General features: G+C 46.2%; 1 protein-coding gene across 2 annotated transcripts; it reads right to left on the bottom strand.

The window, feature by feature from the left end:
- Window positions 1-462: 462 nt before the first annotated feature.
- On the bottom strand, window positions 463-26166 carry NEK9 (NIMA related kinase 9). 2 transcript variants are annotated; one of them, XM_026120382.2, is made up of 23 exons: window positions 25845-26166; window positions 25557-25586; window positions 24668-24845; window positions 21425-21480; window positions 20428-20498; window positions 18395-18500; window positions 15597-15728; window positions 14532-14642; window positions 13874-13938; window positions 12894-12944; window positions 11783-11975; window positions 10365-10509; window positions 9374-9574; window positions 8918-8964; window positions 7805-7960; window positions 7305-7413; window positions 6522-6683; window positions 5979-6149; window positions 5684-5743; window positions 4916-5106; window positions 4295-4459; window positions 3381-3590; window positions 463-2995 (listed from the first exon to the last, which is right to left on the bottom strand). In XM_026120382.2, exons 1-23 carry the CDS (start codon window positions 26031-26033, stop codon window positions 2873-2875), a joined length of 2922 nt encoding a protein of 973 aa, XP_025976167.1. In that variant the 5' UTR covers window positions 26034-26166; the 3' UTR covers window positions 463-2872. The 2 variants fall into 2 exon arrangements, with proteins under 2 accessions (XP_025976167.1, XP_025976168.1); XM_026120383.2 differs by lacking the exon at window positions 25557-25586.
- Window positions 26167-26864: the final 698 nt, after the last annotated feature.

The raw sequence follows: 26864 nt of genomic DNA, 5'->3' as shown, positions 1-26864 counted from the left end.
TGCCTCTCAAGACATTTCATAATTTACTGAAAGCCCTGATAACAAGTGAGAAGTGACAGGCTTAAGTACATTTTGCAGGAACAGCTAGCTGAGCAGGTGTCAGCCAGGTTCTCGCTCTGGAAACTAAAATGCTCAGCAGAAGCTGTTCTGAAAGAAACAGGTTTTTCCCTTTGAGCCTGTCTCTTCCTATTACTCATTTCCCACTTGGCACCAAAGCTGTTGTAAAACCAACACACACTAAAGGCCCTTGATGTCACTAGAAGATGCAGCAGCAAGAGAAGAGAGCCACTCCCCCCTCACCTTTTTTTTAAAAAGGGTACAGAACTTGACTTTTTTCCACAGCAATGAACCTGCAAGCCCTTGGCTCTTTCTGTAAGCAAAATCAAAACATCAGAACTCCGATATCCCAGCTGTTTGTATGCATATTCCCCCTTCCCTCCTACAAAGAGTCAGAACACAGAATGAGTTTAAACATTTATTTAAACAGAAACTCCAAACCACTCCACCCTTTAACCTTTCAAAAAAAGACAACGACAAACTAGTTTTTCAGCCAGAGTGTCAGAGCAGGCGTAAGTTGTGTTTCACTATAACAACTCAGTAGCAATACTAGCAGGAGACTGACACATACAGAGCTAGCACTGCAAGAAGGGGAGAAGGCAAAGGGGTTTGAAATTGCTCAAAGCACTTCTGCCCACTTGCCCTCCCATTTTCAGGCCAAGACGAAGGTGCTGGCTTTAAACTGCTTTTTTGGTTGCATAGCTGGCTGGTGTGAAATCTGTGGTCTGTAATAGGCACAACCTGGATAGTGTGAATCCTCTAAGGCACATATGAGATTGCGGAGCACAGGGCATCCTCTGTCAGGGACCCTAATCCTCCACCAGATCCAAGGGGAATCCAGTCTGTGCACCTAGCTTCCCAACTGCAGAGCATTGAGAAATGAGGATAGCAGTGCACTGCAGGAGAGCGACTCCCATCTGCTCGATGCTTGCTTCTTGGACACAGCTCAGGCTCAGCTCTTCACTCCTCAAAGGCACTGCTGCGACATGACCAACTCATTCATTTCCAACGGCAACAACAACAACCAAGCTGGGACCCTAACCTGAGAACTGGCTCCAACACACATGGGGGAAAAGAGGGCAGTCACGAGGGCACCCAGTAATGTGGCCACGCCAGAGCATGACACTTGCCACCTCCCACGAGGGCTGTCCTCCTGCCCTTCCTTCAGTAACAACGGACAGACATACTGGTACTACCCTTGCCCTGAACACTGCACTGTAGAGACTGCACTTGATTGAGCTCTAAGAAACTAGCGATAGGCACCAGAGAAAGTTTTTGAGGAGCATTAATTACAAGCAGAATAGCTTGGTATTCACCTCTAGAGACAAAGGGGGAATGCTGGGTCCCCAAGAAGAGTCTCTCAAAGGAAAAGGTCTAGGAGAGGTGGTAGGATAGCCATCTCCAGTAGACCCAAGGCAATTCTAGTGATGGGGATGATTTAAGGATAACAAAATCAAAACCCCACTCTCATAGCAATGGTGAGAGGGAGTCAGGACTCCTTAGAGACTTCATGTAAGGTGGGGGGAGGCTAGCTGCTCCTGGGGTCCCCACCAATCCCACAGGCTTAGTCCAAAATCATTTACTAAAAAAATTTAAGGGGAATAAAATTAACTTGATTATCTAATGGGAAATGAGGTAATTCTGAGCATCAGACCATGCCTCTTCCCATCTCCAATTTTCTTGGGAAAGCCTCTTGCTTCTAGAAAGAGGGTGAATTCCAGCCAGAGCCTTGATCATCCACGGTCACTGGGAAAGGCTGCATCCTGTGACCATGGCATTAATGACCTATTCTGGGTAGGAAACTACATTCCAGCTTCATCAAAACACTGAGTGGAAAAATACTGATTCTTCCCACACCCGCACAGAACACGGGTGCCAGGGGCTAAGCAGAACAGAAGCCAAGCAGGGGGCAGCTATGGGCTTATGCCAAGAAGCCAGAAGCTCTGGCACCCAAACCAAGTTGAACAGCTGAAGGAAGAAATGCACGACTTAGTCTGAGACCCAGGCACTTGTCATCTGGTTAGAAAGCAGGTGGTCTGACACTGGGTACCAGAGACCCCATCTCAGACTGTCCCCTCTGCTGCTGTTGGAAATTACATCTGATTCACTTGTCTCTGTGCAGTGCCTGGAAGGTGGAAAGCTCTAGGCCCCCAGAATAAAGCCTTTAAACTCTCTCCGTACTGGCCACCGGACATAGCCATAGGGCCAGAAGTTATGCCTCGAGGCCAGGGACATGCTGCCTGCCATTATCTCCCTAACAGGGAGATCTCCACTGCCTCCAGAATGAGACGTTCTCTGCTCCCTCTGCCCCTGAACAGAGGGGAGCAGCGTCACCGGCTGGGCCTTACCATGTGCTAGGGAGAGGATCCAAGTCCTTCACCCTTCTGAAGTGAAGGTGGCGAGTGTTCGGGTTCAGCCTGCTTCAGTAAAAACATGTTTCCTCCTCCTCACACCTAGAAATGCAGTGATGAATACTGGGGTCCCAAAGGCAGCTCCCAGGAAGCAGTGAAACAATGAAAGGGCCACAAGCTGCTACTGGAGCCATCGCCGTGACGGGGCTGTTCTGCCTCATGTGCAGAATTGATAGATGAGGTACAAAGAGGAGCTGCTGCTGCTTCAATCACTGAGCTGGCCTGGAGCTCAGGGGCCCTCCCCCTCTCAAACTCACTCCTAGTTCATATCAAACGTACATGGGTGCTGCTCTGGAGCCTCCAGCCTCGCTCCTTGTCTGCGAGTGACCTGAAGCCAGGAAAGCCGCTCTCTGCATTCGGTTAGTGTGCTGTGAAGTTAGATGGATCCCAGTGGGCTCAGGAGACTAGAGGCTGGAGCGGCACGAGTCCGTTCCCAGGAGACACCAAGAATCTGAATCCAAGTCAGGTTTTGGATCTACTTCCATCTCCTCTTTGGCTGTCTGGGTTCCTTTGGAATGAACCTCCACCTGTCGAGCATAGAGCAGCTCTCAAAACAGCTCTGGACTGGCTGCAAAGCTAGGAGCTGTGTAAAGCACAACTCCTATTCTCCACAGCTATCTGTGATTCTCCACAATATCTGACTACTCATCTCTTCTCACCAGGAGAGATAAAAGAGAATCCCAAAACCCTCAAGTGTTGGGCTGTCCTCACAGGAAACTGATTTCTTGGCTTTATTCCTGTTACTACTACCAGAACCAGCATCAGGAGCTCCACAAGCCTTGCTCTAAGAGAAGAGTCTGTAAAGAGCTACTTGCCTTTCTGCAGGCTCCACAGGCTACATAGGAGCCAAGATCAGGGTCCTGAACCCTCAGCACAGGCATGCACCCAGAACCCCAGCTGATAGGTACGCACCTGCTGTCCCTCTGTCCCCCTGCAGAACCTCTGGAGCTGGGTGCTCAGATGAACCGTTTCCTGCTGCAGCTTCTTCTGGTCATCCAGACACTGTAAGACCAGGCCCCGGAGGTGCACCACTTCTGCTTGCAGAGCACTGCACATGCAGCCTGTGACGGGAGACACAGCCTTTTCTCCATCGCATGGCAAGGCTGGACCCAGGCAAGTGGGCTGCAGAGACACGGAGGGGAATCAGACCAGGTTTGTGTGGAAGGAAGGGAACTTTTAAACCAGGGGTTGTAAATGCCACAAGAAAAGACCATGCACAAAACGTTATCGTCCCAGATGAGTCCTGACTTTCAAAGCTCGTAGCAGCCAGGTTGTTAAGAGTCTTCACTACCAAGCCACTATCTTCCTCCTTTTTCTGGGAAAGCTGATCCTGTACTCCTATCATCAAAATACATCTGGTCCACTCCCTTGCTCCTAAGACTGGGATCTGTGCCTGCTCTTGGGACAGATGCTCCTGGAATAAGGCAGTCTCGCAGGCTGTATTTTCTCAGTAATTTCCTATGTAAATCCCTCTTCCTTCCTATCTCACAGCAATTTATGCTTTCTAAATAAATTTCTGTCTGCTGGTGGGCTTCTGGGCCCCCGGATTCTACATTTTCAAATGCATTAAGTGAATTTTTCTCCAGAATTGATTTTTTTTTAATCTGACCAAGCTCCTGCTCCATGTTCCAGACTGCCTTGAACTGTTCTCATCACAGTATTTGCAGCATCATCTTTGATTATCAACACCCCTCTTTTCCTCATCCAGAAGAATTAGACCAATCCAGCACCCCTTTCCCAGCTCTCCCCATAGTTCAACCATTGCTATTTATGGTCCCAGGATCTTTTGGCCAAGCATTCACTGTGGGAAACTTGGATAACGTTACCCAGGCCTCTGTTTTGGGCTTGTTGAATCCAGTAGACTCCTCAGGGGCCACTTTTAGTCCTTGAAGTTCCTGGTAAGGAAGAGTCTCCTTTTCAGGCTCTGAAGATGCCATGCTCAGAGGAAAGGGGCTGTCAGGCATGGGGATGAATTCAGCATTCTCCAGCTCCTGGACACACCAGAGCAGTGCTGTTAGGCCTGCCTGCTTTCCCGCAGTTGACTTCAATCTCCTCAGCCAATGCACCAGCACCCTCTTGTGGTAAAAAGGGCAGCTATGGCTAAAGATCTCTTCACACAGCCACAGCTTGAAGTGGGACTGGCAAGCAGGACCCCTCCATCACAGGGCAGCCTGCCCCCCAGTGCTGCCAGACAGCTCAGGCAGCGAGGCTGCTGCCATGGCCTGCCCAGCCCATGCTCTGTTTGCAGAATCATTCTAGCAGCTATTTCAGAACAGGGCACATGAGCTGGCCAGGAGGGTGTTTCTCTGCACTCTCTGGTGAAGCAGAACAGAAATTGCACAGGCAACTCTGATAAACTCTTTTCTGAGTATCCCTTACAGAAAGGGCCCCTTGCTTTTCCCCAACCTCAATCCCTATTTTAAGGCATTTCTGAGATACCACATTACCTTGCGCAGCCAGCCAGGGCAGGAGCTGCTGTCAGCACTGTTGCCCCCCTTAGCTTCTGTAGTGCTGATCCAGCCCCCTATTCCACGATCTGCTTCCATGGTTCCTCGAAAGCCTCCACTAGGATCAGGAGTCTCTGCTTCTCCTTCATTTTCCTCTTCCTCTCCTCCTCCACTTGTGCAGCTCTGAGCCACTAACAAACAAGAAGTGACAACTTTACACTTTTCCTTTCTCTGCTATTCCAGCAACCACAACTGCTGCCAAACCCCAGCTGGAGCACAGAAGATGGCTTCCCCAGAAATCAAGGCTGTACAGCCATGATAAGTGCACATACTGGCAGCATCTCCCTAGACAGCTGTTTACCTCCTAGCACTCTCTGCAGGCCTCACCAAAACAGGTTATCTGCTGCAATCTCTTGCAGCTTCTTGGCCCCAGTCCTCCCACAGGTCCATGACACCGGACTCCATCTTTCCAACAGCTTTCCCATAACCCCACCTACCTTACTCATCTCCCTTAGTGAACTGCTCTCACTGTTTCCACGTCAAATTGATGCTTCTCACTACAAAGGCCTTACTGCTTCCCTGTGCTCCCTCTCATTTCAGTTCTCCCCAGCCTTGGCCCTTGCCTTCCCATGCACTGCACTAACTGGATTTCCTCCCTTCCCATGCTTCTGTAAGGCCTTTCAAAGACAAAGAAACCATGCTGCAGGACTGAGCTGCACTCAGTCACAATAACCACTGAATTGACTTAAAACACAGCTGGTTACTCACCAGTACCAATGGACAGGCCGCTGCTGTTGGATCGGATGGTTTTAGAGTTCAGCACCTTTTCTACAGGGAGAAAGAACACACCCCTTCAGTTACATGGCCACACGGAGAACAAGGGAACTCCTACAAATGGCACAGGACAAAGCCAATGTTGCAGTCTTAGAGTTGAGAGGGGCTCACCACATTCCCCCACAGCAACCTGGACTGTTTCCAGGCAGGATTTATAGGCCAGGTCCTGGCAAACAGTACATCATCATAACCTAGCTCCAGAAATAATTCATCACGGAATCACACTTACCAACAATGATGATGGTGTGCCAGCCACGACATGACAGGTCGGGGACATGATGCAGAGATCCAAATATTGGCCGAGGCCATGAGGTACAAATATCTGACCCGTGAGCTCTCTCAGTTGGTGTCATCGCCAGTCGCCCATTCCCACCATTGCCCCAGGCAAAGATATGGTTGTCTGAGGAAAGAGAGATTCAGGAGCCTCAAGTCACTCACTCTCTGTCAGCCTGTAATTGTTGCAGGGATCTCAACTTCTCTGTTGTAACTGCTATCTCAAAGCACCTAATCCACCAGCTCCAGTTTGTCAGTAGGAGGACAAACTGATAATGACTCTGACAAGCAGCCTGCAAGGCAGCACTCTGCAGCCCCAAGGACAGCAAATGCTTGGCGCTGCACTGGAACAAGGCACTGAGGCCCAGTCTGTGAGGATTTCTTTATTCCAGTGCAGTGCTGTGGAAGATGGTCTAAGAAATGCTCAGTGGGAGCCAGTTAACCACCCTGCAGATCTAGTTCAAAGGAACCCACCACAACCTCACAAAGACCCACTCACCGTCAGTAGCAGCTATGGTGAATTCATCTCCACATGAAACCCTGATCACCTGCTTACCCCCCAAGGGGCCTCCCAGCAGGTTAATTCCCAGGCGCTTCTTATAGTCCCCAACACCAAGCTGTCCACACTTGTTGGAGCCGAAGGTCAGCAGGCGGCCTCGCTCTGAGAGGAGGAACGAGGAGACAGTCACAGCGAGGGCCCAACTCTAGAAGCAGCCATGCATGCAGAGAGCTAACAGCAACAGCCCATGATTTGAAAGGACTCTACTGAGAAGTCAGCCAGGCTGGGAAGGGACAGTGCCAGCCAACAGGAATGGCTTCAGCTGGGAAATGCCTCCCCAGTTCTTTCTCTCTTTGCTCCCCTTTTCTGATGCTGGGAGGTGGGACTTCTCCAGCCCTCTGACCAAGTTTCACCTTGCCCAAGTGAGAGTCAAAAATGTTTCCTCCACTTTCCCAAAGCATAACTCTTCCAAAACCTCTTTTTTTTTTTAAAGAAGGCTGGCCCAGCACTTAATGTTGCTTGCTTCAGCTGGCCAGGAGGCAGCACTCCTAAGGAATAGGAGTCTTGGGTTCCTCAGCCAGGCATGAGCCCTGCTACCAAAGTGTAACCCTCAATGCCAGGATCCTTGCATAGATCCTGCTGCTTCACCCAGAGAAGCCGGGCTGAAAGGGCAAAGCTGCCGTAAAGCAACCAGTATCCATTTCTGAACACACCAGCTTAGAATTCCTTTCTCTGGCTTCAGCAAACTGGGGCCCATCCCCGGGGGCTGCAAGTAGGGCTCACCATCAATGGAAGCTGTGTGTGTCTTCCCTGGAGAAATGGTACGGATCTTGTAGAAGGAGAGCTGCTTGGCCAAAGTAAGGGAAGTGGTGTAGGGCACCTCACAGTACGTCTGAGAAAAGACATTTAGATAAGCACAGAGCGAAAGATCAGATGTTCATCAGCTAAGACCTACTCAAGCAGGTCTTGATAGACCACAGTGTTAACTTAGACAGCCCCCTCCAGCTATGGGAAGCTCCTGCCAGATTCCATGTCACTGGGTAAGTTACCTTGAAGCAGGCCACTATCTGTTTTACTACCTCGGCTTTGACATGAGCCCACGGGGCAGACAGGAAGCCGAGGAACAATTTGCCTCTTCTCACAATACCAGTATCCATCCTCTTGGACTGGAACTAACAGATTGGCACAAAGCTAACACATGCCCTGTCACTGCTGTGGGACCTCTATTTCCCCATATGCTACTGACTGCTGGAAATTGAAACTAGGGACCCAAATGCACTTACATCATGGTTAATTATCCCTGATGTGCACTGATTCAAGCCCAGCTTGTTGAACTCGTTCAGTCCACATGCCAAAACTTTGCCTGTCTGGGTGAGCAGGAAAGTCCCATCACAGCCACAGTGAACAGAAACAATGTTCAAGGTCTTTGGAACATCCACCTACATAAAGGAAACAAATCATAAGAAAATCAAAATCCCAACACCCAGTGCACAGAAGCTGGGCCCATGGAAAACACGTATTGAATTAAAGCAGTGGTTCAGCTAGCCTGAGCACTGACAGCATCTAACACAGTTGTTTCAAATGAAGGTGCAATAATATCATAAAATCTATAGCATACTGAGAAACTCTGGCCACAATACAGAAATTTAAGACATGTCTAGACCTTCTATGCAGACACTTCTCAGCAGAGGAATGAGAAATATGGTGCACAGGCATCCCAGCAACTGGGGTCTACAAGCACCCAACTCAGTTAGCCAAGCAGGGCTGGGTCTGTGCTGTGTGGGTGCAATACTGTGTGATTGCAGCTTCTAGGCACCAGCTACTAAGTGTGCATTGTGCTCTGTGGACCCAGTAGTTCCAGTTAAAATCAGCCTGGGAGAGCCAGGCATGCATATGCCAACGTATGATGCAGACCTGTCAGCTAAGAGGAATACCAACAAGTTAAACCTGGCCCAAGTTTACTGTTTCCTTGCTTGTTTCTACTACCCACAATGGAATTATTACCTCTTATTTCAAAAAGGTTTTACTTTCAACTCATCTTTAACACATTATGTCAAATTCGAAGATTCCCAGTTGTCTGGAATGCTGCAAGTTTCCTCTACAGATCTGAGGTATGCAATTTGATATTTCCTACTATGACTTCTACAATGTTCTCTAAGTTCAGCATTTCCAGTTTCAGCTTGGAGATCAGAGACATGAATCTCTAAGTCAAGATGTTAGCTGGTTTGGGAGTGGCATGTCCAGGGACAAATGAAGCAAAGTAAAGGTAAGACCCTCACAAACTTTGTGATACCTCAGAAAAAACACCTTCACTTCAAACAGTCAGTATTTCAAAACAGGGACTAATCTCCATTTATGCCCATGCAGATTTTGAGAAGAGGCAGTCAAAGCCCTACCTTCTGAGGGGTGTAGTGATCTTCTTCTGAATCCAAGCCCAAGCGCCCTGCATCAGCAAAGACACTGCAGTGAGAAATGGCCACACAAGATGCCTGCTCCTAAGAAACAGTGTGGTCTCTCCCTAGTCCCAAAGGAATCTCCTCACAGCACTAGAAACCTGCTTCTGTACATCCATCATTGCCCACCATTTCTCAAGACAACCCACCCCAATCACAGAATGACTACCTCACTCCCAGAAAAGCCACACAGCACCCTGCAAGATCCCCGAATGAAGTCCCAAGGGCTCAGCCCCCAGTCCCCATTCTCACAAGGAAAGAAAACCCCAAAGAAGCAATCTTTCCCCCTAGGGCATACCAGAGAGCCCTCACCCAGGCCCTGCATCACACACCTGCACCAAGCCGCTTCCAGGAGCGGGCATGCACCAGTGCTGTTAGGTCCAGGCAGATTCTACCTACCATACTCCCCACAGCCCCACGTGTAGACTTCTCTGTTCCTGGTCAGAACTGCCACATGGTTATCTCCACATGAAACCTGCTCCACAGGGTTGGTAAGAAAAAAATCCAACTGCAGGGGCTCAAGCACTTCAGAGCCATAAGCTTTGTCAATGCCAATGCATCCGTAATAGTCCGAGCCAAAGGCATACACCTGGCCCTCATCTGCAGGACACAAAGGAAGCAGTCAGCACACAGAGCTTGTATTAGGCTGCATATTAACCTCTCAGGATGTGGCAAGAGCAATTAATTTTTTGTAATCATCCTCATCTTCAGTGCAGAGGAATGGCATCAGGAGACTACAGAGACTTTTCTAGTTCACAAGAAGATGGATAACATTATGCCACAACCTGCAGCTTTTGCAGGCCACCAGTGTCACAAAATACATGGCTGAACCTGCCACCTTTTGTAAGAGAAACCCACAAATTGACTCTGAGGCTCCCTAAGTCACTATCATAGCACACAGAGCATTTGAATTCATCTCTGTCAGACTCTGCTTTTCCAGAACTGGCAGAGCAAATTGCAAAATCTCTTGTTGAGAATTATGTTTTCAAGGGCAGAGTATGATCTGAATTCTCCTATAACAGGCAATACCATGGTTCACACATCCTTAAAAGTATTGACAAGATTAGAACTAGAGACAGCCACCAGGTCTCAAGCTTTCTGAATTAAATAGCAAATCTCAAACCCACCTCTCATTTCACCCTTGGGGTACCCCAAAAAGGGGCACATCCTCAGCAAAACCACCACCCTCCCTGGGAGTCAACATCTTCCTCTGTAGAATAATGTGGATCTTTCTCCACTATTGCACCTATTATCTGCAAAACTGACAGGTAAGTAAAACATGGGACCCTCTCCTTTGCACAAAGCTGCTATACTAATCTTATTGTTAAGGCAAGCCATCTCCACAGCACAGCAAAGTGAGGGTCCACTGTAGTCCCCTTTCAGCTCTTACCTGTGATGCAGACTGTGAAATCATCTCCACAGGACACCTGGCGAATGGCTTTTCCCTGAAGCTTCTCTACATGTTTTGGCTGCCGGTAGGAGGCTTTATCTCCATGCCCCAGCTGCCCGTGTAACTTGGTACCCCCCTGCATATTCTGTAAGACAGAAACATCTGTAAGGTTATGTAACCACAACTCGAGAGATAGTGCCAATAATTACACAGCTTCCTAGGAACAACTGAAAAGAGCAAGAGAAAATGTCTAAGCTATCCTATGGAAAAGGCCGTTTAGCTATATGGCATAACAGCAGGCACCATTTAAATGGCAGCACAGACTTTCAGGCACTTATGCACTAACGAGTGATCCAGTCTCAGGTCACCAGCTGTTAGGTCTAAGAATCGGAGAGGAATCCCAGCTCCTTCCTCGCCGCACTCATCTGCCAGGCCACCAAACACACTCCCTTGCTGCAGGACTGCAATTCATCCTTCAGCTTTTTTACCTACATTTCTATATCCTAATAGCTGCAAAGAAACCCATAAAATGAAACAAATGTCACTAAAGAGGTGTCAGGCCTGCCAAGCCTGCAGGCAAACTAAAACAACAGCTCTGAGGAGTGCTGAAGCTGAAACTAAAATGTTAATAGCCAAGTCAAAATTTTCAATGGCCATTCTTGCAGAAGCATCCAGTGAATGACCTCAAACTGCTCCCCTCCAATTTGGATTTCTTTCTTCTCTCACCTACCGACCAGTGTTTCCTAATCTTTCTTAACAGATTCTGTATCATAAATACAAAAGCTGATATAAGCCTGGATACCTGCAGGATACCTCTCTGTTACTGACCATGTAAGCCCAAGATGACTGGATTCAACTGTTTTAAATGCACTGAATGCTACAGCTTTTTGTTCACTTTAAGCTGTTGCAGAATTTCCACTCATCATGAAAATCAGTTGTTTAATACAGGACAGCTCTGGCTACATCCACAAGTCACTTCACAGATGACTTCTTTATTACAGTGAGGTCAACCATCCCATCCTCTATGATCTCAAAAATCTTCCTCAGAAATACACAAGCCAACAAAGCGTCGCAATGCCTCCAGTGCATTTCTAGTGGTCAGAAAGAGGAAGAGGAGCTGTTCGACTCAGCTTCTGGGCCTAGAGGTCCACCACCTACAAGCCTCAAGAGCACAGCAAGTCTCCAAAACACTTCCCAGCCTGATGGAAAACTTCTCCCAAAAATACATTTGCCTTGGGAGACTTGGGTTAGCCCCAGAGCAGATTGTCTCCTCCATTCCCCAGCGTTCCCTGCAATTAAATTTCTCTCTTTCCAAGCTGCCTCCCCATCTGCTTTTAACAGGCTCATGAATGGGGTTGGTGGTGGATCTGGACTCTCCTCTCCCCCTTTATACACTTCCTGTGGTTTCTCTCACTTACCACCCAGGTGTAGAGCTCCTTCTCCACTGTCACCACAGCAAAGTGAGTGTTACCAGCACACACCTGGCGTGCACTGCAGCCACTTTTGATGGCATCCAGCTTCTGGGGGGTGGACTTCCCACCCCCCCAAACATACACCTCGCTAGTGCGTGAAGTCACCACCGCAATGGGAGCCTCATTCATGGTACTTGACCTGCATAAGACCCACCCCCGCAAAACACAAATGCTTTTAATAATGAGTTTATGATCACTGTCACCACTCACTTTTCTACTGCATGCTACCAATTTTCCCATGCCCAATCTGCAGCCCTTCAAAACCACTCATGGTTTTTTCTTTTCACCAACTGCTCTCTTTGTTCAGCAATTGTGAGGCCTGAACCACTAGAGAGGCTCAGGAACAAATCTGTCTCAGAGCAGCAGAGAAAGGAGCCTCCAGCAAGCATTAAAAAAAGTCTAGAATCCAATTCAATGTAATTAAAAAAAAAAAAGGGGGCTTTCACTGAATAGCCATGGAGCTGTTCTTATTTGTGAAACCTGAAAGCCTCACAAACAGTCATGAAATCTTGCTCAAAACATGGAAGCATCCAAAATCCTCTAGGTTCCCTCCACCTCCTCTTTATTTAAGTTTCAGGCATTCCATCTGAAGGCAAAAATATAACTCTTATGCAGATAAGAATCAATTCACAAGCAGATTGCAAAATTGAAATTGTAACTGAAGCAAACACTTTGTGAACAACCCATGAACTGAACAACCTCACATAAAGTGCTCAGACAGCAATTTCAAGTTTATGAGGAAAAAAAGGTCAAATTCTATCTGATAATTCAACAGGAAAACAGCTATACATGTCACAGAACATATCTGCCACACAGAGCAACCCTGCCTTACAGGCTTGCTGGAGACCAGGGAGAATGTTTCCCTACATCCGGTTTTATGAAAGATATTCATATTCATTATGAAAGATAGTCAACAGTCAGATAGCCATATTCTTCCTGCTGAAGGGAACCTGCCTGAAAGGAGGGAGGTTGTCACAGTCTAACGCTTTCATTAAAGTTCCTCTCTGGGGAGCTGTTCTTTTCAGACTTCCTTTCAAACACATGCCCAAATAATTACCTTGGTCGCTTGTTTGGCCCATTAAGCAGTGTGACTTTCTCTTCCATCTCCCTGCCAAAAGAGAAAAAGCATTTAGGAAACAGCAACATATCTCCCAAAGCAATTTACTGACAAGCAGCATGCAGAGACAGCTTTCCCTTTCAATAAAATGCTGCTCCCTCTTGGAGGAAATGTCGCAGCTGTTTACCAGCTCACAGCAATACACAGTAAGTAGGGCAGAAGTAATGTGCCATAGAGCTAACAAACTTCCAGGAGAGCTAGTGACAGCCACCTACATATACACCAGAATTTGGCCAACCAAATGAGAACGACTTTAAATGGCTAAATGTTATCAGGATTTGGGTTTTTACACGAGTGAGACAAAACTCAGCAACTTTGCTGCCCACCAAATAAGACAATCTTTGCATAAGGGACTAAGTCTACTGTCCCAAAAGCAGCCAAAGTAGGAACCAAACAGTCTAAAATCCTGGTCCATCTTTCATAGAAAGACACTGCATGGAGGCCGATGGTCGACCTGAGCTAAAATTGACTTCCTCAGGAAAAGGGAGAGAACGAAGGGAGAAAGTGCAGGCCTAGCCTCATTGCAGGAGTTGTATATTATAAAAGACCTTTTCCAATGACCATACAAGGATCTAGGCGTAACCCTTCATTCATAGAGATTTAACGTGAAGAGTGAAAACCAGCATTCTTCAAAGGAGCCTCAGAAAGGGATGCCTCAGGGTTCTCAGTACAACAGCTGCTGAGGCCCTTCTCACGCAACCCATGTGGCAACAGACACAGTGATTGATCAAAGACAAGACAGCAAAAATGCACTTTCTCCTAAAGTGGATGAAATCTACTTCAACCACCACCTCATGCCAGGCACAAATTAGTCTAAGGACTTTGCTTCAAAAGCATCAACACCACCAGTTTGCACAAGCCCTCCTGTTCTCCCTGACACCTCTGGCTCACCGAGGTCTCAGGCAAGACTATAGGGTTACCTCCTGCGTTTGTTGAGAAGAGGTTGTTCAAGCAGTTCATCTGCAGTAGGTCTCTTCTCTGGATCCTGAAAGAGGTGAGCAACAAGTCACTCCCTGGGAAAAGCTCATCATCTACAACAAAATCTTGGGCTAGAAGACCTCGTGCAAGGGTGCATGGTCTTCTTTCCCTCACTCCTTACACAAGGGAGAGGAAAGAATTAAATATTTAGAATGAACAGCAATAAATGCCAGGAATGAGCAGTATGAACCTCCCCACTACAAAGATATCAATATTACGTTTGCTTGGAAGAAATTAATTCCCTAAAGAAATGCAGAGTCACAGTCAGAAAGCCAGAACCTTAAGAGATTGTACCGAACTGATGTTCTCACTTTTAAAGTGCCGCATAAGAAAACAATCACTTCGGCCAGCCCATAAAATAAGCATCATCAGAACAAACCCAGCACCCCTCCAAACCCTGCAGAACTGAATGACATCTTGAGAGGATGCTTCAGAGGACTGGAAGAAGCCCAGCCTTAGTGATACATCAGGCCTCACAGATATTACCTGGCATCAACATCCCTCATGCTGAAACAAGCATGTCGGTCCCCTCCACCCCTGAATGGCATGGCTTAGGCAGCTCAGCAGTGGTGTCTGAAAATTGAAAAGCATCTCACCAACCTGATCAAGGCAGGAATTGACCATCTGGATCAGCTCCCGAGAGTAGATAGTAGAATCAACCTCCATGGCCCGATTCCCCTGTACAATCTTCACACAAAGGTTCAGGGGATTCTAGGCAGAAAACAGAAATCAGCTGTAAAAGAACTGAACTGGACAATGTGTCTCATGGGGAGAGACGCTAGAGGCCATCAACATTTACTCTCCCTTCTGTGATCAAAGGACATATCCTTCTTCTTCCCTGTGTAGGACGTTCTCCAGAAACCTAGCAATTATTTCTGCAGATGTGGTACTTCTGATAGCTAGGACTTGGTGGCAACATCCACCTTTTTGCCAAATTCCTTAGCAGTGGAGGAGGGTAGGCTTCTCTCTGCACAAAAGCTCCTATGCAGCATACTGGTATTGAAACACTGCACAGCAGCACAGTCACTGGGAACTTGGCAGCCCTGAAGAGAGGAAGGCAGAAAGGGACGGTATTTTGACATAGTTCTTTAAGGGTTACAAAATCTTGCACCAGGTCAGCTAGCTGCTCTCCCCATCTCGTAGCACATGCTGGCAAATCACCTATGCCAGTCAATAATGCTCCCTTTCACCCTCTCAGTGCCAGCTGACCACATTTCCCTTGCATCCTAACTTCAGGTAAGGGCAAGAGGATTAAATCTTATGAAATACAAGACTTTCCCTATAGAATGCTGCACAGAAAGCTCATAACCACCAATGCTGAACCAAGACTACCCCATCACAAACTTCCTTCTTCTAGATGAAAGGATGTTTCACTCACAGCACTGATGCAAACTAGCACAGTTTGCATTTCTGTATCTGATAAACCCAGTGCTGCACACAGGGTAGGTTTGTCGGAAGCGGGAGAGGTACCGGCAGTGCAGGGTAGGGAAAATCTTGCATGCATTTTCTCTGGCTGTAGTTAGCAGTCCCAGGCCACTATTTTCTTAATCAGTAGATTTATCAACAATGAAAGAAAAACAGGAGCTAAGAAAAGCTATGAGCCAAGTGCAGATCTCAGGATGATGCAAATCAGGGTACTCAGTCCATCCTGGTTTGCAAACTTACTGTAGCATCAAAGGTCCTCTTCAGAGTGAGAAGTTCAAAGATGACACAGCCCACAGCCCAAATATCTGATTTGAAGTTGTATTTCACACCCTGGCAGAGTTCTGGGGACATGTAGTATGGAGTTCCCACCAGCTAGGAAAAAAAGAACATTTAAAAATCAGAAATAATCCAGCAACCTTCAGTTCTGGAGCTCTGCATCCATCATGTTCACATAGGCCCATCAGAGCTGGATGCAGCTGCAACTCAGCAGGCAAGAGATGCAGACCATACACACCACCAACATGTGCTAGAGGAAAGGGAACAAACGCATTTCTTCCCTTCCTATCCACAAACCTGTGCCTGCATTTCTTAAAAGACCCCCAACACCACCTTGCTCAGATTCTGATGTGTTATATACTGCCCAATAGAGCAGTAGTCATGAGAACACAGTGAGGACTTGCCCCTCTTTTAAATACCTTATATTCTGGGTTAATCAGGGGTTCAGGTAGTGACCAGACATATGGGAACCCTCAGGAGAGGCTGGGGGAAAAGGGATCTAGTAAAGCTTCCAAATGCAGACGCCAGCCCATAGCTGTGGAGCCACTCTGTCTGATCAGAGGGTACTGCTAGGACAAAGGCCATTTTGTCTCTCAATAAAGAGGGGTTACTTCTGGGTCAGTAAGTAGAAAGCTGGCATGAGTCCCACATGAAAGACTTTCTTCAGAAGTGAAGCTTTCCTGACAAATTGTTTCAAACAAAAAAAAATCCATTCACCACCCCAAAATCCGAAACCCCACCATTTAAATATGGAAACCTTCCCAGCTACAACAGAAATGGTGGCATAGCTCAAAGCCACAACAAGGAGAAACAGAACAAACATGACAAAAGGTGTAAGGATGAAGCTTCCCAATGAATGGAGCTGACTTCCTAGCAAAGGAACCAGACAGTGGAATAAAACGAAAAGTACAGAATTTAGGAGAGAGGGAAATATTTATAATTGCCCTCTTTTCAACTCTCTCAGCAAAGCTCCAAGGACTGACTACAGAGTTGGCCTTTCATTAGCTCTGCCAGTATACCAGATACCTAATGGGCACATTCAGAATCTATCGTCTACCTTCCATTTCCCTTTACACAGCATGACAGCTAGAGCTATGTAAGTCCTAATCACAGGAAGGTTTTAAAATCCCACCTAGCTAGAATATCACAGGGAGAAGAGAACTAGGACACTGCTCTTCGACCTTTTTGGAGCAAAGAATAATGTAAACTTTTTAGAAGACAGACACAGGCATATTTTCTATATCATCATCTTTGACTGGGAGAAAGCTTGGTAAATTAAGAACTTAGCATTTAGTAAGCAAGAAGTTAACATTTTACAAAATCATAATTTGACTGTTACAATTACAACCTCTGTAATGAAAAATACCGACAACAACATGTTATGGACTCATTTCACAGAGGATGTCTTCCAGACTGCCATCGGTCACTAGATCACAAATTGAGCAAATAGGCTCGAGCACAGCAGCATATACAGAACTAAAGATGGTTGAAAGTACTTAGTTCAAGATTATTCATCGGTGAAAAAGGAAAGAAAAGTAAACTTGCATGTGTAGATGAAGCCACACAACACAGACAAAAACAAACCTGGAAATTCATAGCACAGACAGTGCTTTCCCTGAAAGTCAGAAGCCCAAGAAGAACACGACATACCAGATATGGTTTTGCTAGGCCCACATTTAGCAAGGACTATATGCAATATTCTTGAGTTCCCACTTACTATGGAACTGCACAGTAATGCTTATGTTCTGGAAGGAGGTTGACAAGTGTTTAATTATGCAGCCTATCAGGACAGCAATAGTTTGCATTAAGTGTAATAATAAGCCCTGGTAAGGGGAAGTGCAAGCTGGCTGGCATCCTAAACTATAAAAGCCTTTAGCAAATCAGAGCTCCAGACAATGTCTCCCTTCCCAAGCCTACTGCTCACAACAGAATTAATAGAGCTGGGAAATGCAGGCTGAGGTGTTCAGGTGGCTGCAGTACAGCTTACCCTGTATCATAACTCTGGGTGTGAAACTGCTTTCTGGAAGGGTCTGGAACAAAGCCAATCTTGACAACCTTCTGGTAGAATTAATCTCTTCTGCAAAGCTCTGCCCCTCTTCAAGAGCATTACCAATAAACCACACTTTGTTACCAAAAGGAAAGTCAGTGCCTCTCTTGCTTCTTTGAAATTCAGTTCAGAGCCTGAATATCAAAGTTAAAGGACACATATCCATGGCACAATGCAGTGTCAGGCAAACACAACCAAGCCAGCTCTGACCCAGCAGAGGAAAAATACCCCTATAAGCCCAGCAGCATGCCCAAACTAATTTGTCTTACTAAGCTGGGCTCAATTACCCCAGAGGGAAAGCTATGTGACATGACTATACTGCTGCCTCTGTCCCTTTGGATGGTATGGATGGCCTTCATGTTATGTAGATTCACCTTTGGAAGTACAACTAGATACCAGGGAAAGAAGAGCAGTGCTCCCTAACATAGCTATACTGGCTCTGGTACAATTACATGCCCATAATGTCATTTATTGTTAGTCTATGCTGCTTTGCAGAGAGACAGATCTTCAAAAGGTAACCTGGGAGCAAGGATAATTGCAGGCTGCAAAACATCAGCAAATATATTTGTGTTACTGAGACAACCTAGGTGGTGGAGAGGCAAAGAAAGAACAAAAAAAACAAGCAGCAAGAAAACTACAGCATTTCTGGTCTTCTGCGAGGCATGCAGAGGTAAAAGAAAGAAAAATCTGTTCTGCACACAAGGCAGATACTCACAGTCTCAGCCATAGAGTACTCAGAGTTCAGCTTCTTTGCCAACCCATAGTCTCCTAATTTAATCAGGTTTGCCTTGGTTAGAAAGATATTTAATGTCTTTATATCTCTGAAAGGAGAAAGACAAATGTAGACATTCAGATATATTTCCAGATTTCACGTTCTTCCACACATTATCATCCTTTCTTCCCCCCATAAAGTAACTCCTACTCTATCAGCACGTTCTCATACATGCAACTCTCCAAAACCAGTCTGACCGCAAGTACTGCGGTAGTAACTGCTGCAATGTTTTATCGTATCCCCACACAAACACAAGACAGCCCAAAAAGCTCAGCCTCCAAACAGCCATGTAAAGACCACCAAGCAAAGATGGTTTTTTTCCCCCTCTCAACCCTTTCTCACATGAAGGCCATTGGACAAGTCTTATTTTTCCTGTTTTTATATATAGACCAAAGCCAAATGTCTCTGAGCTCACCAGAAACATAAGTACATGCATGAATGTGTATGTAGGTGCATATATACATATATACCTAAATGCACACACACACAGAGTGTAAAATAGATGCCACTCTGGAATTTAACCATAACGTCTTTCTACCTTATGCCTCAGGCAAAAGTCATTATGACGTGATATACTGTACCCAGAAGGTCAAAACGCGGATGGCCACTAAAATGCTGAATTCCAAAACTCACTGAAAACATTTTGTCCCAGATGGAATAATTTGTATTTAAAGTTTCACAGATCAATACAAGAAGCTGTAAATACAGTGAGGAAGCCCCTGCAGAATATGCTTCCCATGGCCAACACTTCATAACACCCCCTTTTCCTAACGTACCATCAACAACTTCCCAGTGTAGATCAGGACAACACCAAGTAAAGCAGCACTTTGCATTCATCCACTTGGGGCATCGCAAAGTCCTGGGTCACTCTGACAATGTCTGCAGCAGCAGGAAATCACTGCAAACATTTAAATAACTGTTCAATTTGTTATTATGGAAGGATTTGGGGCCACAGGTGTTCCTAGATTGTGAACCTTGCTGTCAGGATGGGTAACAGAGGTGGTAAGCAGGAAATCATTGCAAAGCAGGACAGACATGACATCTGCTTTAAGTCAAAAATATATGCACTGCTTTGTTGAGCATTAGGCACCAATCCCTCATTAGCAAGGCTCTACCAAAGATCAGAATGGAAGCAATCAGGATGCTATCCCACAGAAAACATCCTCATACAGCTATCCTCATTAGTTACAGAAGGATGCGGCCCACCACGTGATCCAAGTATGCTGAAAATAGCTGTCTACATATGCAGTACTCCCCAGAACACCATGGCCTCCTTACTCTGCCCATGCATTGGGCACTCTTGAAGCACTCATAAGCAATGAAATTTACCCCTCCCAAATAGAAAAGGGCAGCAGAAAAATGTAACTAGCTACTCATTAAACTCTCAGAGTCGATGTCAAAATTACCACTACCAGCTAACAAGCTCTATTATTTCCTTAAATAACAGGCCAAAGAAACAGGATTAAGCCAAATGTAGGACAAATCTTCACCTGGCTGGATCTTACAGCAATGCACCAGTGCAAAATCTTCATCACTGTCAGCCTTCAGGAGTTACATGAGGATGTACATGTGATCTGCAGCTATTACTTGTGAAGCAGGAGGGAAGTACCCTCAGCCACTGGAGACTGCTCCTTCCTACCCAATTTAGCAAACATCATTTATGTGCTGTGGCAATAAACAGCAAATTTACTCCATTCCTACATGGATTAACTCTTTATTCACAGAGCTGCAGCACCACACAGATAGTGATTCCATTTTTATACAGAAAATTTCTTGCACATTTATTACAAGACAGTTTGTAGCCAAGAAAAATTTGTGATAAAAGTGATATTTGATGTCTGAGCAATCCAGCTACACTTTGAACAGAGAAGCTCAGTGATTGCTTTAAACACAGAAGCAAAGGCTACTCAGAGGAGTTCTGCACTCACATCTGTGAATCACTGTTTCACTTTAGCTTTAATGCATGCCACACTTACCTGTGAAGAATTCCTGCTCGATGAATGCAGCTCACAGCTGACACAATTTGAAAGAGATACCAAATCACCATCTGCAAAGGTAGAAATAAAGCCTTATGCGAGATTCAGAGAAAATCGAGAAAACCTGACATACAGAGGCACAGCAAGAAGGCCTAACTGTACCGTTTAGATGCTCTTTTGGGAGGTATGTAAATTTGTCATTCCCTTGGGAATTTCCTGTTCCAGAAATCTCTGAAAAGAGGAAAATTCCAAAAGGTTGCTTGTTCTAGCACCTTTCATGGTGTCTGTCCTGATGAGCACCACAGAAGTCAAAATTCATTAAGTGAAAAGAAATGGGAAGAGAAGCTAATGACCACCTATCTGTGAAAGATCTGCTGTTGGGCTCTCTAGAATGAGAACTTGGACCATTGGAATGAGAACTCTAGAATGAGAACTTGGATCATTTAATATTCACCATGAGGCAGAAGGCCTTAAAATTCATTATATAAGAAAAATAAGTGCAATTATCACAGCAAGAGGTGGAAGCAGAGAGTGGAAAATAAGCAAAAAAAAAGGAAAAAAGAAAGAAAGAAAGAAAGAAAAAGGAACAGGAAAAAGTCCATGGTGATACAGATTCAAAGCAACTACTAAATGAGGCTTACTCTGAAAAGAGCCTATAGAATGGCTAAAGAGTGAGAGAAACTGAACATCAACCATGAAGAAACACAGAGGGAGATTTTAAAGCGAAAGGTTAGCCAAGACGACAAGGTGACCAAAATCGGTTGAGCTCTCTCTTTCTGTAATGCCAGAGACAGCCAAAAATTAAAGGAAAAGATTTCTGATAATCCATAAATGCTTGCAATATTCGACAGGAGAAGAAGGATGTCAGTCCCCAGATCTACACAAAAATTCCCTTAGCATTACTGCAGAAAAAATATAATGTAAATACTCAGATAAACAGTCAGATCCCCACAACATCAAGTCAGCCCCCCTACTCCCTCAAACCAGTCAAAATTACCTCTTCTTCAAATAACTTGTCTTTCTGTCGCAGAATCTTATCGTAGAGGTTCCCTCCTGTAATTATAAGTGAGTGAGAAAGACAGAGAGGTTCATCTTGGTTAATGGCAGCAGTCATTCTGCTGAGGTACTGCTGAGAACACTCAAATCCCACAGGAGATCTGATGATGGTTCATCACAGCTCTCCCCCACCACTCTTCACTTAAACTGGTCAGGCACTCTCAAAATCAAGTTCTTCTTCCATCTAAGAACTTCACTGGCATATCTAAGCTTAGGCAGAGATCATTGTTTTCCAGCATAACCATTCAGTACACTCTGAAAGATGGATCAGAAAGAAAGGCTAGCAAGTCCCTGCTTTTTCACCTGTCAATGCTTCTTGGGATAAGCAAACAAGCCTTCTTTTTTTGTTCCATCTAATCAGTTTAACTTTTTGACCTCCTATTTTCTCTTCAGAACATCTATTTCATAGGCTGTTTCTTCCCTCAAACTATTGCAAATCATGTGAGATTGTCTGGCTGAGCAGGACAAAAAAGATAATAAATAAAAAAAGCAACCCCCGCCCCCCCCAAAAAAAACCAAAAAACAATTACAAGTCTAGAGAAGTTCCTGAAGGCAGCAGTTACTGCCTTTCCATACTTATTGCCTAGCTCTGACCTGCTCATTTCCTTCATCCACCCTGCCACATGTGTCGATGAAGAATTCAAAAACAGGGTTGACAATAGCAATAGCACCCAAACAGAAGCCTGAAATCAGCAAATAGCCTCTTCAGGGTGCCACAATTTGAAGACTGCAGACTGAAAATTAAGAACTAAAAGAAATGATTGCTGCAAGCAGGGAACAATAAGAGAGTCCCTGCCAGATTGGAATCTTACTAGTAAATCCCAAATCTCTGATCACATCCTATTGCTATTCCACTTCCCAATTATCATATATTATGTTCTAATAGTAACAAAACACCAGGCCCCCTGTTCCATTCCTAAAGGAATGGTGCAAGACAGTTTTCTGATGCATGTTTTTCCCCAAGTGCGTCAAGCTGTAGATATCCAAAAAAGGTGTCCAAAAAAGGTGACAATGGCTCCTTTGCCTCCTCTGGGGAGTATTTCAGACTTCCACGTTAGGAAGATTTTTTGATGTTCCAGTTAAGATTCCCTTTGCTTATGTTCTTCTCATTCTGCCTTGTTATAACCTCTCAACATTTATTTTTCTTGTGCTATGTTCATGCTTGCTCATATCTGTAAACGACTCTGCATTTACAAATTAACCAAAGTATTCACTTGTACCTCTTCCCATGAATCTCTTTCCCCATGATTCAGACTACACAGGCTTTTAGTGATGTCTGTTTCTCAACTCTAAATTTTTTTCATCTTTTCTGCAGCTTTTCTGAACCAAAGTGCAGCATGCCAGGCGCTATATCACCAAGATGATATGCCAGGAGAAAATTTAGTTCTCTGCTCAGTTAATCAATACCTCTATGCATACACATGCCAAAAAAAAAAAGCCCTCTTTTTTGTTTCATCTAATCAGTTTAACTTTTTGACCTCCTATTTTCTCTTCAACACATCTATTTAATAGGCTGTTTCCTCCCTCAAACTATTGCAGATGTATTCACTGATATTATTCCATGACAAATCCAAGTCTCATGGTACCACTATGCACAGACAGTACTATATGTAAATCACCAGTTCAGTTTATTCATTTGTGAAGAGGGGAGAATATTTACTCAAATTTGAAGGCCTTTCCTAGATCTCTAGAAGAGACATGCCAATTAAAAAGCAGAAACTTTCCAAATCTGGCTGTTTTTTGTCTCTGCTGTGTTTTCAGATTCTGAGAAGTATCTGACAGCATCCAGTCTAGCCTTATTTTAAAAACTACTTACAAATTATCTTGGACTTGTACACTGAAAAAAAAAAGCCACAAAAACAACTACTAAGACAACCATTGACCAAAATGATACCCATAATTCTAAACCAGATGCCCTCTTCTCATGCCTCTACTTCTGTACCACCTGCCTGGACTCGGACATATCCAGGTAATGCAGGCTGTATACTCATCTCTTGATTATTGTCCCAAAGTAAAGCAATCAGTTTGGAGACATTAACATACATTTACAGACATTAACATTACACGGCTTCTCTTAATATCCTCCAATTAATTTATAGTGGCCCTAAGCATACGGTCCTTATGGGGCGGCCAAATAAGTCACACAGGGTACTCCTAAAATAAACGGAGCATCAAAAGGCTAACGTTTCCCTACTCCTGCACTGGCCTCTACTCTCTGTGAGAGCAAAAAATGACGGACTTGAGAAGTGAAAACAGTTTTGGCCAACCTGTCAACCAGCAACAACAGGCTCCTCCTGTTGAAGCTCCTTGCTTCAAAAACATTTTGTACAAGTCCTTTGCCCTCCCCAACCTGATCCAGCAAAAGCTGTTTGTCTAAGATGATGAAAATGGGATGACAGCCTTTTCCACCCAAAACCCCTCTCTGATAACATGCCAAGGCTTAACATAGCCCCCAAACACACACAGGATACCAGGGGAGCTGTCTTACTCATCCAAATATGCACACTATACCACCCCTTGATCTGGAAAGCATATTGTATACCTAAGTAGGCAACCTGTTCTAACAGTATTAGGTGTATTATCTCTTCTTCCAGCTGCCTAACAGCAGCTGCAGCTCAGCCCCTCATATTGAATCCTCCTGCCTCCCCATCCCAGTGGGGATTGGTCCCCCCGCAAACTCCAGGTAACACCACTTGATCTACTCCTGGATGGAATTTGAAGGTTTTCTCCACCACCAGAGGACTGGGCAAATGTCAGCAGAAGCTGACAGTGTCAGGCAAGAAAGAGACCTGATTATACTGGACAAGCAGATTTTCAGCTTTGATTTGTAATTGCCAAATGAAGGCATCTATAGGCAACTTTACTAAAAAAAAAGAAAAAAAAAAAAGCCCAATTCTGTACCAGCAGAGAGGCACAAATATCTTTATATATATCCTATATATAAATATCCTTATAGTCTTTTCCCACTGCTCTCAAAGCAAGGCACATTAGAAGTGTAGATGAACGATAACCCACAACAAATCAGAAGGGTTCTCAATCTCTTCTTCAGCAGCTACACAACAAAATTCATCTCCATGCCTCTGCTCCCTAGAGGATACCCAAGCAGTACTCTCTGCCAGTTCTGTGGGAGGGTAACTCAGCAACGTGGCAGCCTCCTTTTCCTAAGTGGGAGAAGGGATCTCACCATTACAGTACTCCAGCTCAATCAGCAGCGTGGTGTTATCCATGAAGTGATTGTAGTACGCTATGATGTTCTCATGCTGCAACAGAGCAAGGATAACGATTTCATTCAAAGCATCACGACGCTCCTTTTCTGACAGCCGGGTCAGGTCCACCTCCTTCCACACTACAAGTGAGTCATCCTGAAACACAAAAACATATTTTAATTAAAACACACTGCTCTAAAGAGAACAGCATGTGCCTTTATTGCAGGAAATTAAAATTTCAGGAAAAGTAAACAGACTTTCAGCCTCTCACAGGTTTCAGACAAAGATTCTTCACAAAAATAAGTTTGAGTTTTTCTGTTTGATGCTAGGAATAGCAGTCTGAAGCCATCTTTCTAGCTGGCTGGCATCCTCTTCAAAAAAAAGAACTACAAAGGTTTCCAGGGAAAGGACACAGAGTTTGTTTTGTCTCAATCAAGACTAAACATACTCTGGTCCAACATGGGGGGGGAAAAAAAGTGCATTTCCAATCCTATGCTTGTAGGATATCGTACAATACTAACCATTACGAGTACACAGCTATTCCTAAAAATCATCGCGGAAACAAGAACAAACTTCGTTTGCCCTTACAAGACCCACCCGCGCAGCGAGACGCGCTCGGAGCGGTCGGTTAGGCGGACGGTGATCACTTACAACGGTTCAAGCTGCGGTGCCTGCGGGCAGCTTCCCCTGTAAAGAAGCTAAAGATTTTCCCCTGGGAACCAAGCCAAGTGCTTCTCTTGGGCAGCCGTTAAAAAGCCAACTATAATCGAACCGGACAGCATTAAGCGACTTGGGAGCAAAGGAAAGACCGGTTTTTAACCAGTTCCACCTGATTATGCTGAAATTCTCATCACGCAAGACAGTTACCTGTATAAGATGCCCCCATGTCCTCTGTGACTGGAAAAAAACGTAGAAAAATCAGGCATCTACCGGCGTCGGAGGAGGCTCAGCGTCTCCCCACGGCGCCCCCCGCTCCGCTCCGCCCCGCCGCGAGCGGCCCGCACCGCGCAGGCGGCTCGGCGCCAGCCGCCGCGGCCCCCGCCCGCCAACCACCCGACGGGGCCCGCGGCCAGGCCCGGCCGCCCTCCGCCCCGCAGAGCCGCGGCGGCCCCCGGCGCGCTCCCGCGGCCTGCCCCGCGCGGGGCGGCAGCCTACCTCGGTGCGGCGGTAGAGGGTGGCCTCGCCGAAGGCGCCGCGGCCCAGGATGCGGATGGGGATGTAGTGCAGCTCCTCCTGCTCGCCGGGCAGGCTGCCGCCGCCGCGGGAGCCGCCCCTGCCCGAGGACTCGCTCCCGAAGTCGGAGCTGATGGAGTCGCAGTGCCGCTCGTACTTGCCCAGCGACATGGCGGCGGCGGCGCGGCCCCGCTCGCCCCGCTGCGGCTCGGCGCGGCCGCTGCTCAGCGAGGCCTCGCGGGCTCCATGTTGGCTCCCGCCGCCGACCCGGAACCGCTTCCTGCCGCCGCCGCCGCGCTGACCCCGCGCACCCGCCCCGGCCCGCGGCCTGCTCGTAGGCGCCCGGCGCTCGCCGTCCCGCCTCGGACGGGCCGGGCCGGGCCGGGCCGGGAGGCGCCGCTGCCTCGTCCGAGAGCGAGACACACCGGGGCGGCGCGACCACCACCCCCCCGCGCCGCGTCGCGGGGACGGAGCCCCGGCGCCTCCCCGGGCCCGGCCGCGCGGCGCCCCGCGGCAGGAGGCAGCCGCGTCCCGGGCTGCCGCTCGCTTTCTCTCGGGGAGCGTCAAAAGTGTCTAAAGCAGCTTGAGGAGCCTCCTAAGTAAACCACTTAAATAAACCAGGGGGTATTTTAAGGTGTAAACACATGGATTAAGCACAGCGGCCACAAACTGCGCATACCTTACCAGAGGATGGACCCGCCATCCCGGCCCAGGAGGTTCTTCTGCGGCTTGCAAGAAAGCCAGAGAGATGAGCAGATTCAAGATGCATTTAAAACACTCCTTTTTTAAAGCCATGTAAGGTGTACTAGAAACTCCTGTATTTTCCTCCGTGTGGTACTTACCCTACTGATGGCCTGAATGGATAATCATTTAGCTTCATTAATCTGCGTCTAATTCTGCCTTTCTCTCCCCCAAACCATCGTATACCTAATAAAACCTATATAAGCAGAAATCTCTCAGCTCTTGACAGAGAAGTTTTTACTTCCCAAGAAGTCAGAAATT

Source organism: Dromaius novaehollandiae, chromosome 5, assembly GCF_036370855.1.
Source record: "Dromaius novaehollandiae isolate bDroNov1 chromosome 5, bDroNov1.hap1, whole genome shotgun sequence".
Classification (NCBI taxonomy): Eukaryota; Metazoa; Chordata; class Aves; order Casuariiformes; family Dromaiidae; genus Dromaius; species Dromaius novaehollandiae.
The sequence above is the reverse complement of the archived record's forward strand: the minus strand, read 5'-3'. Positions and strand labels throughout refer to the sequence as shown.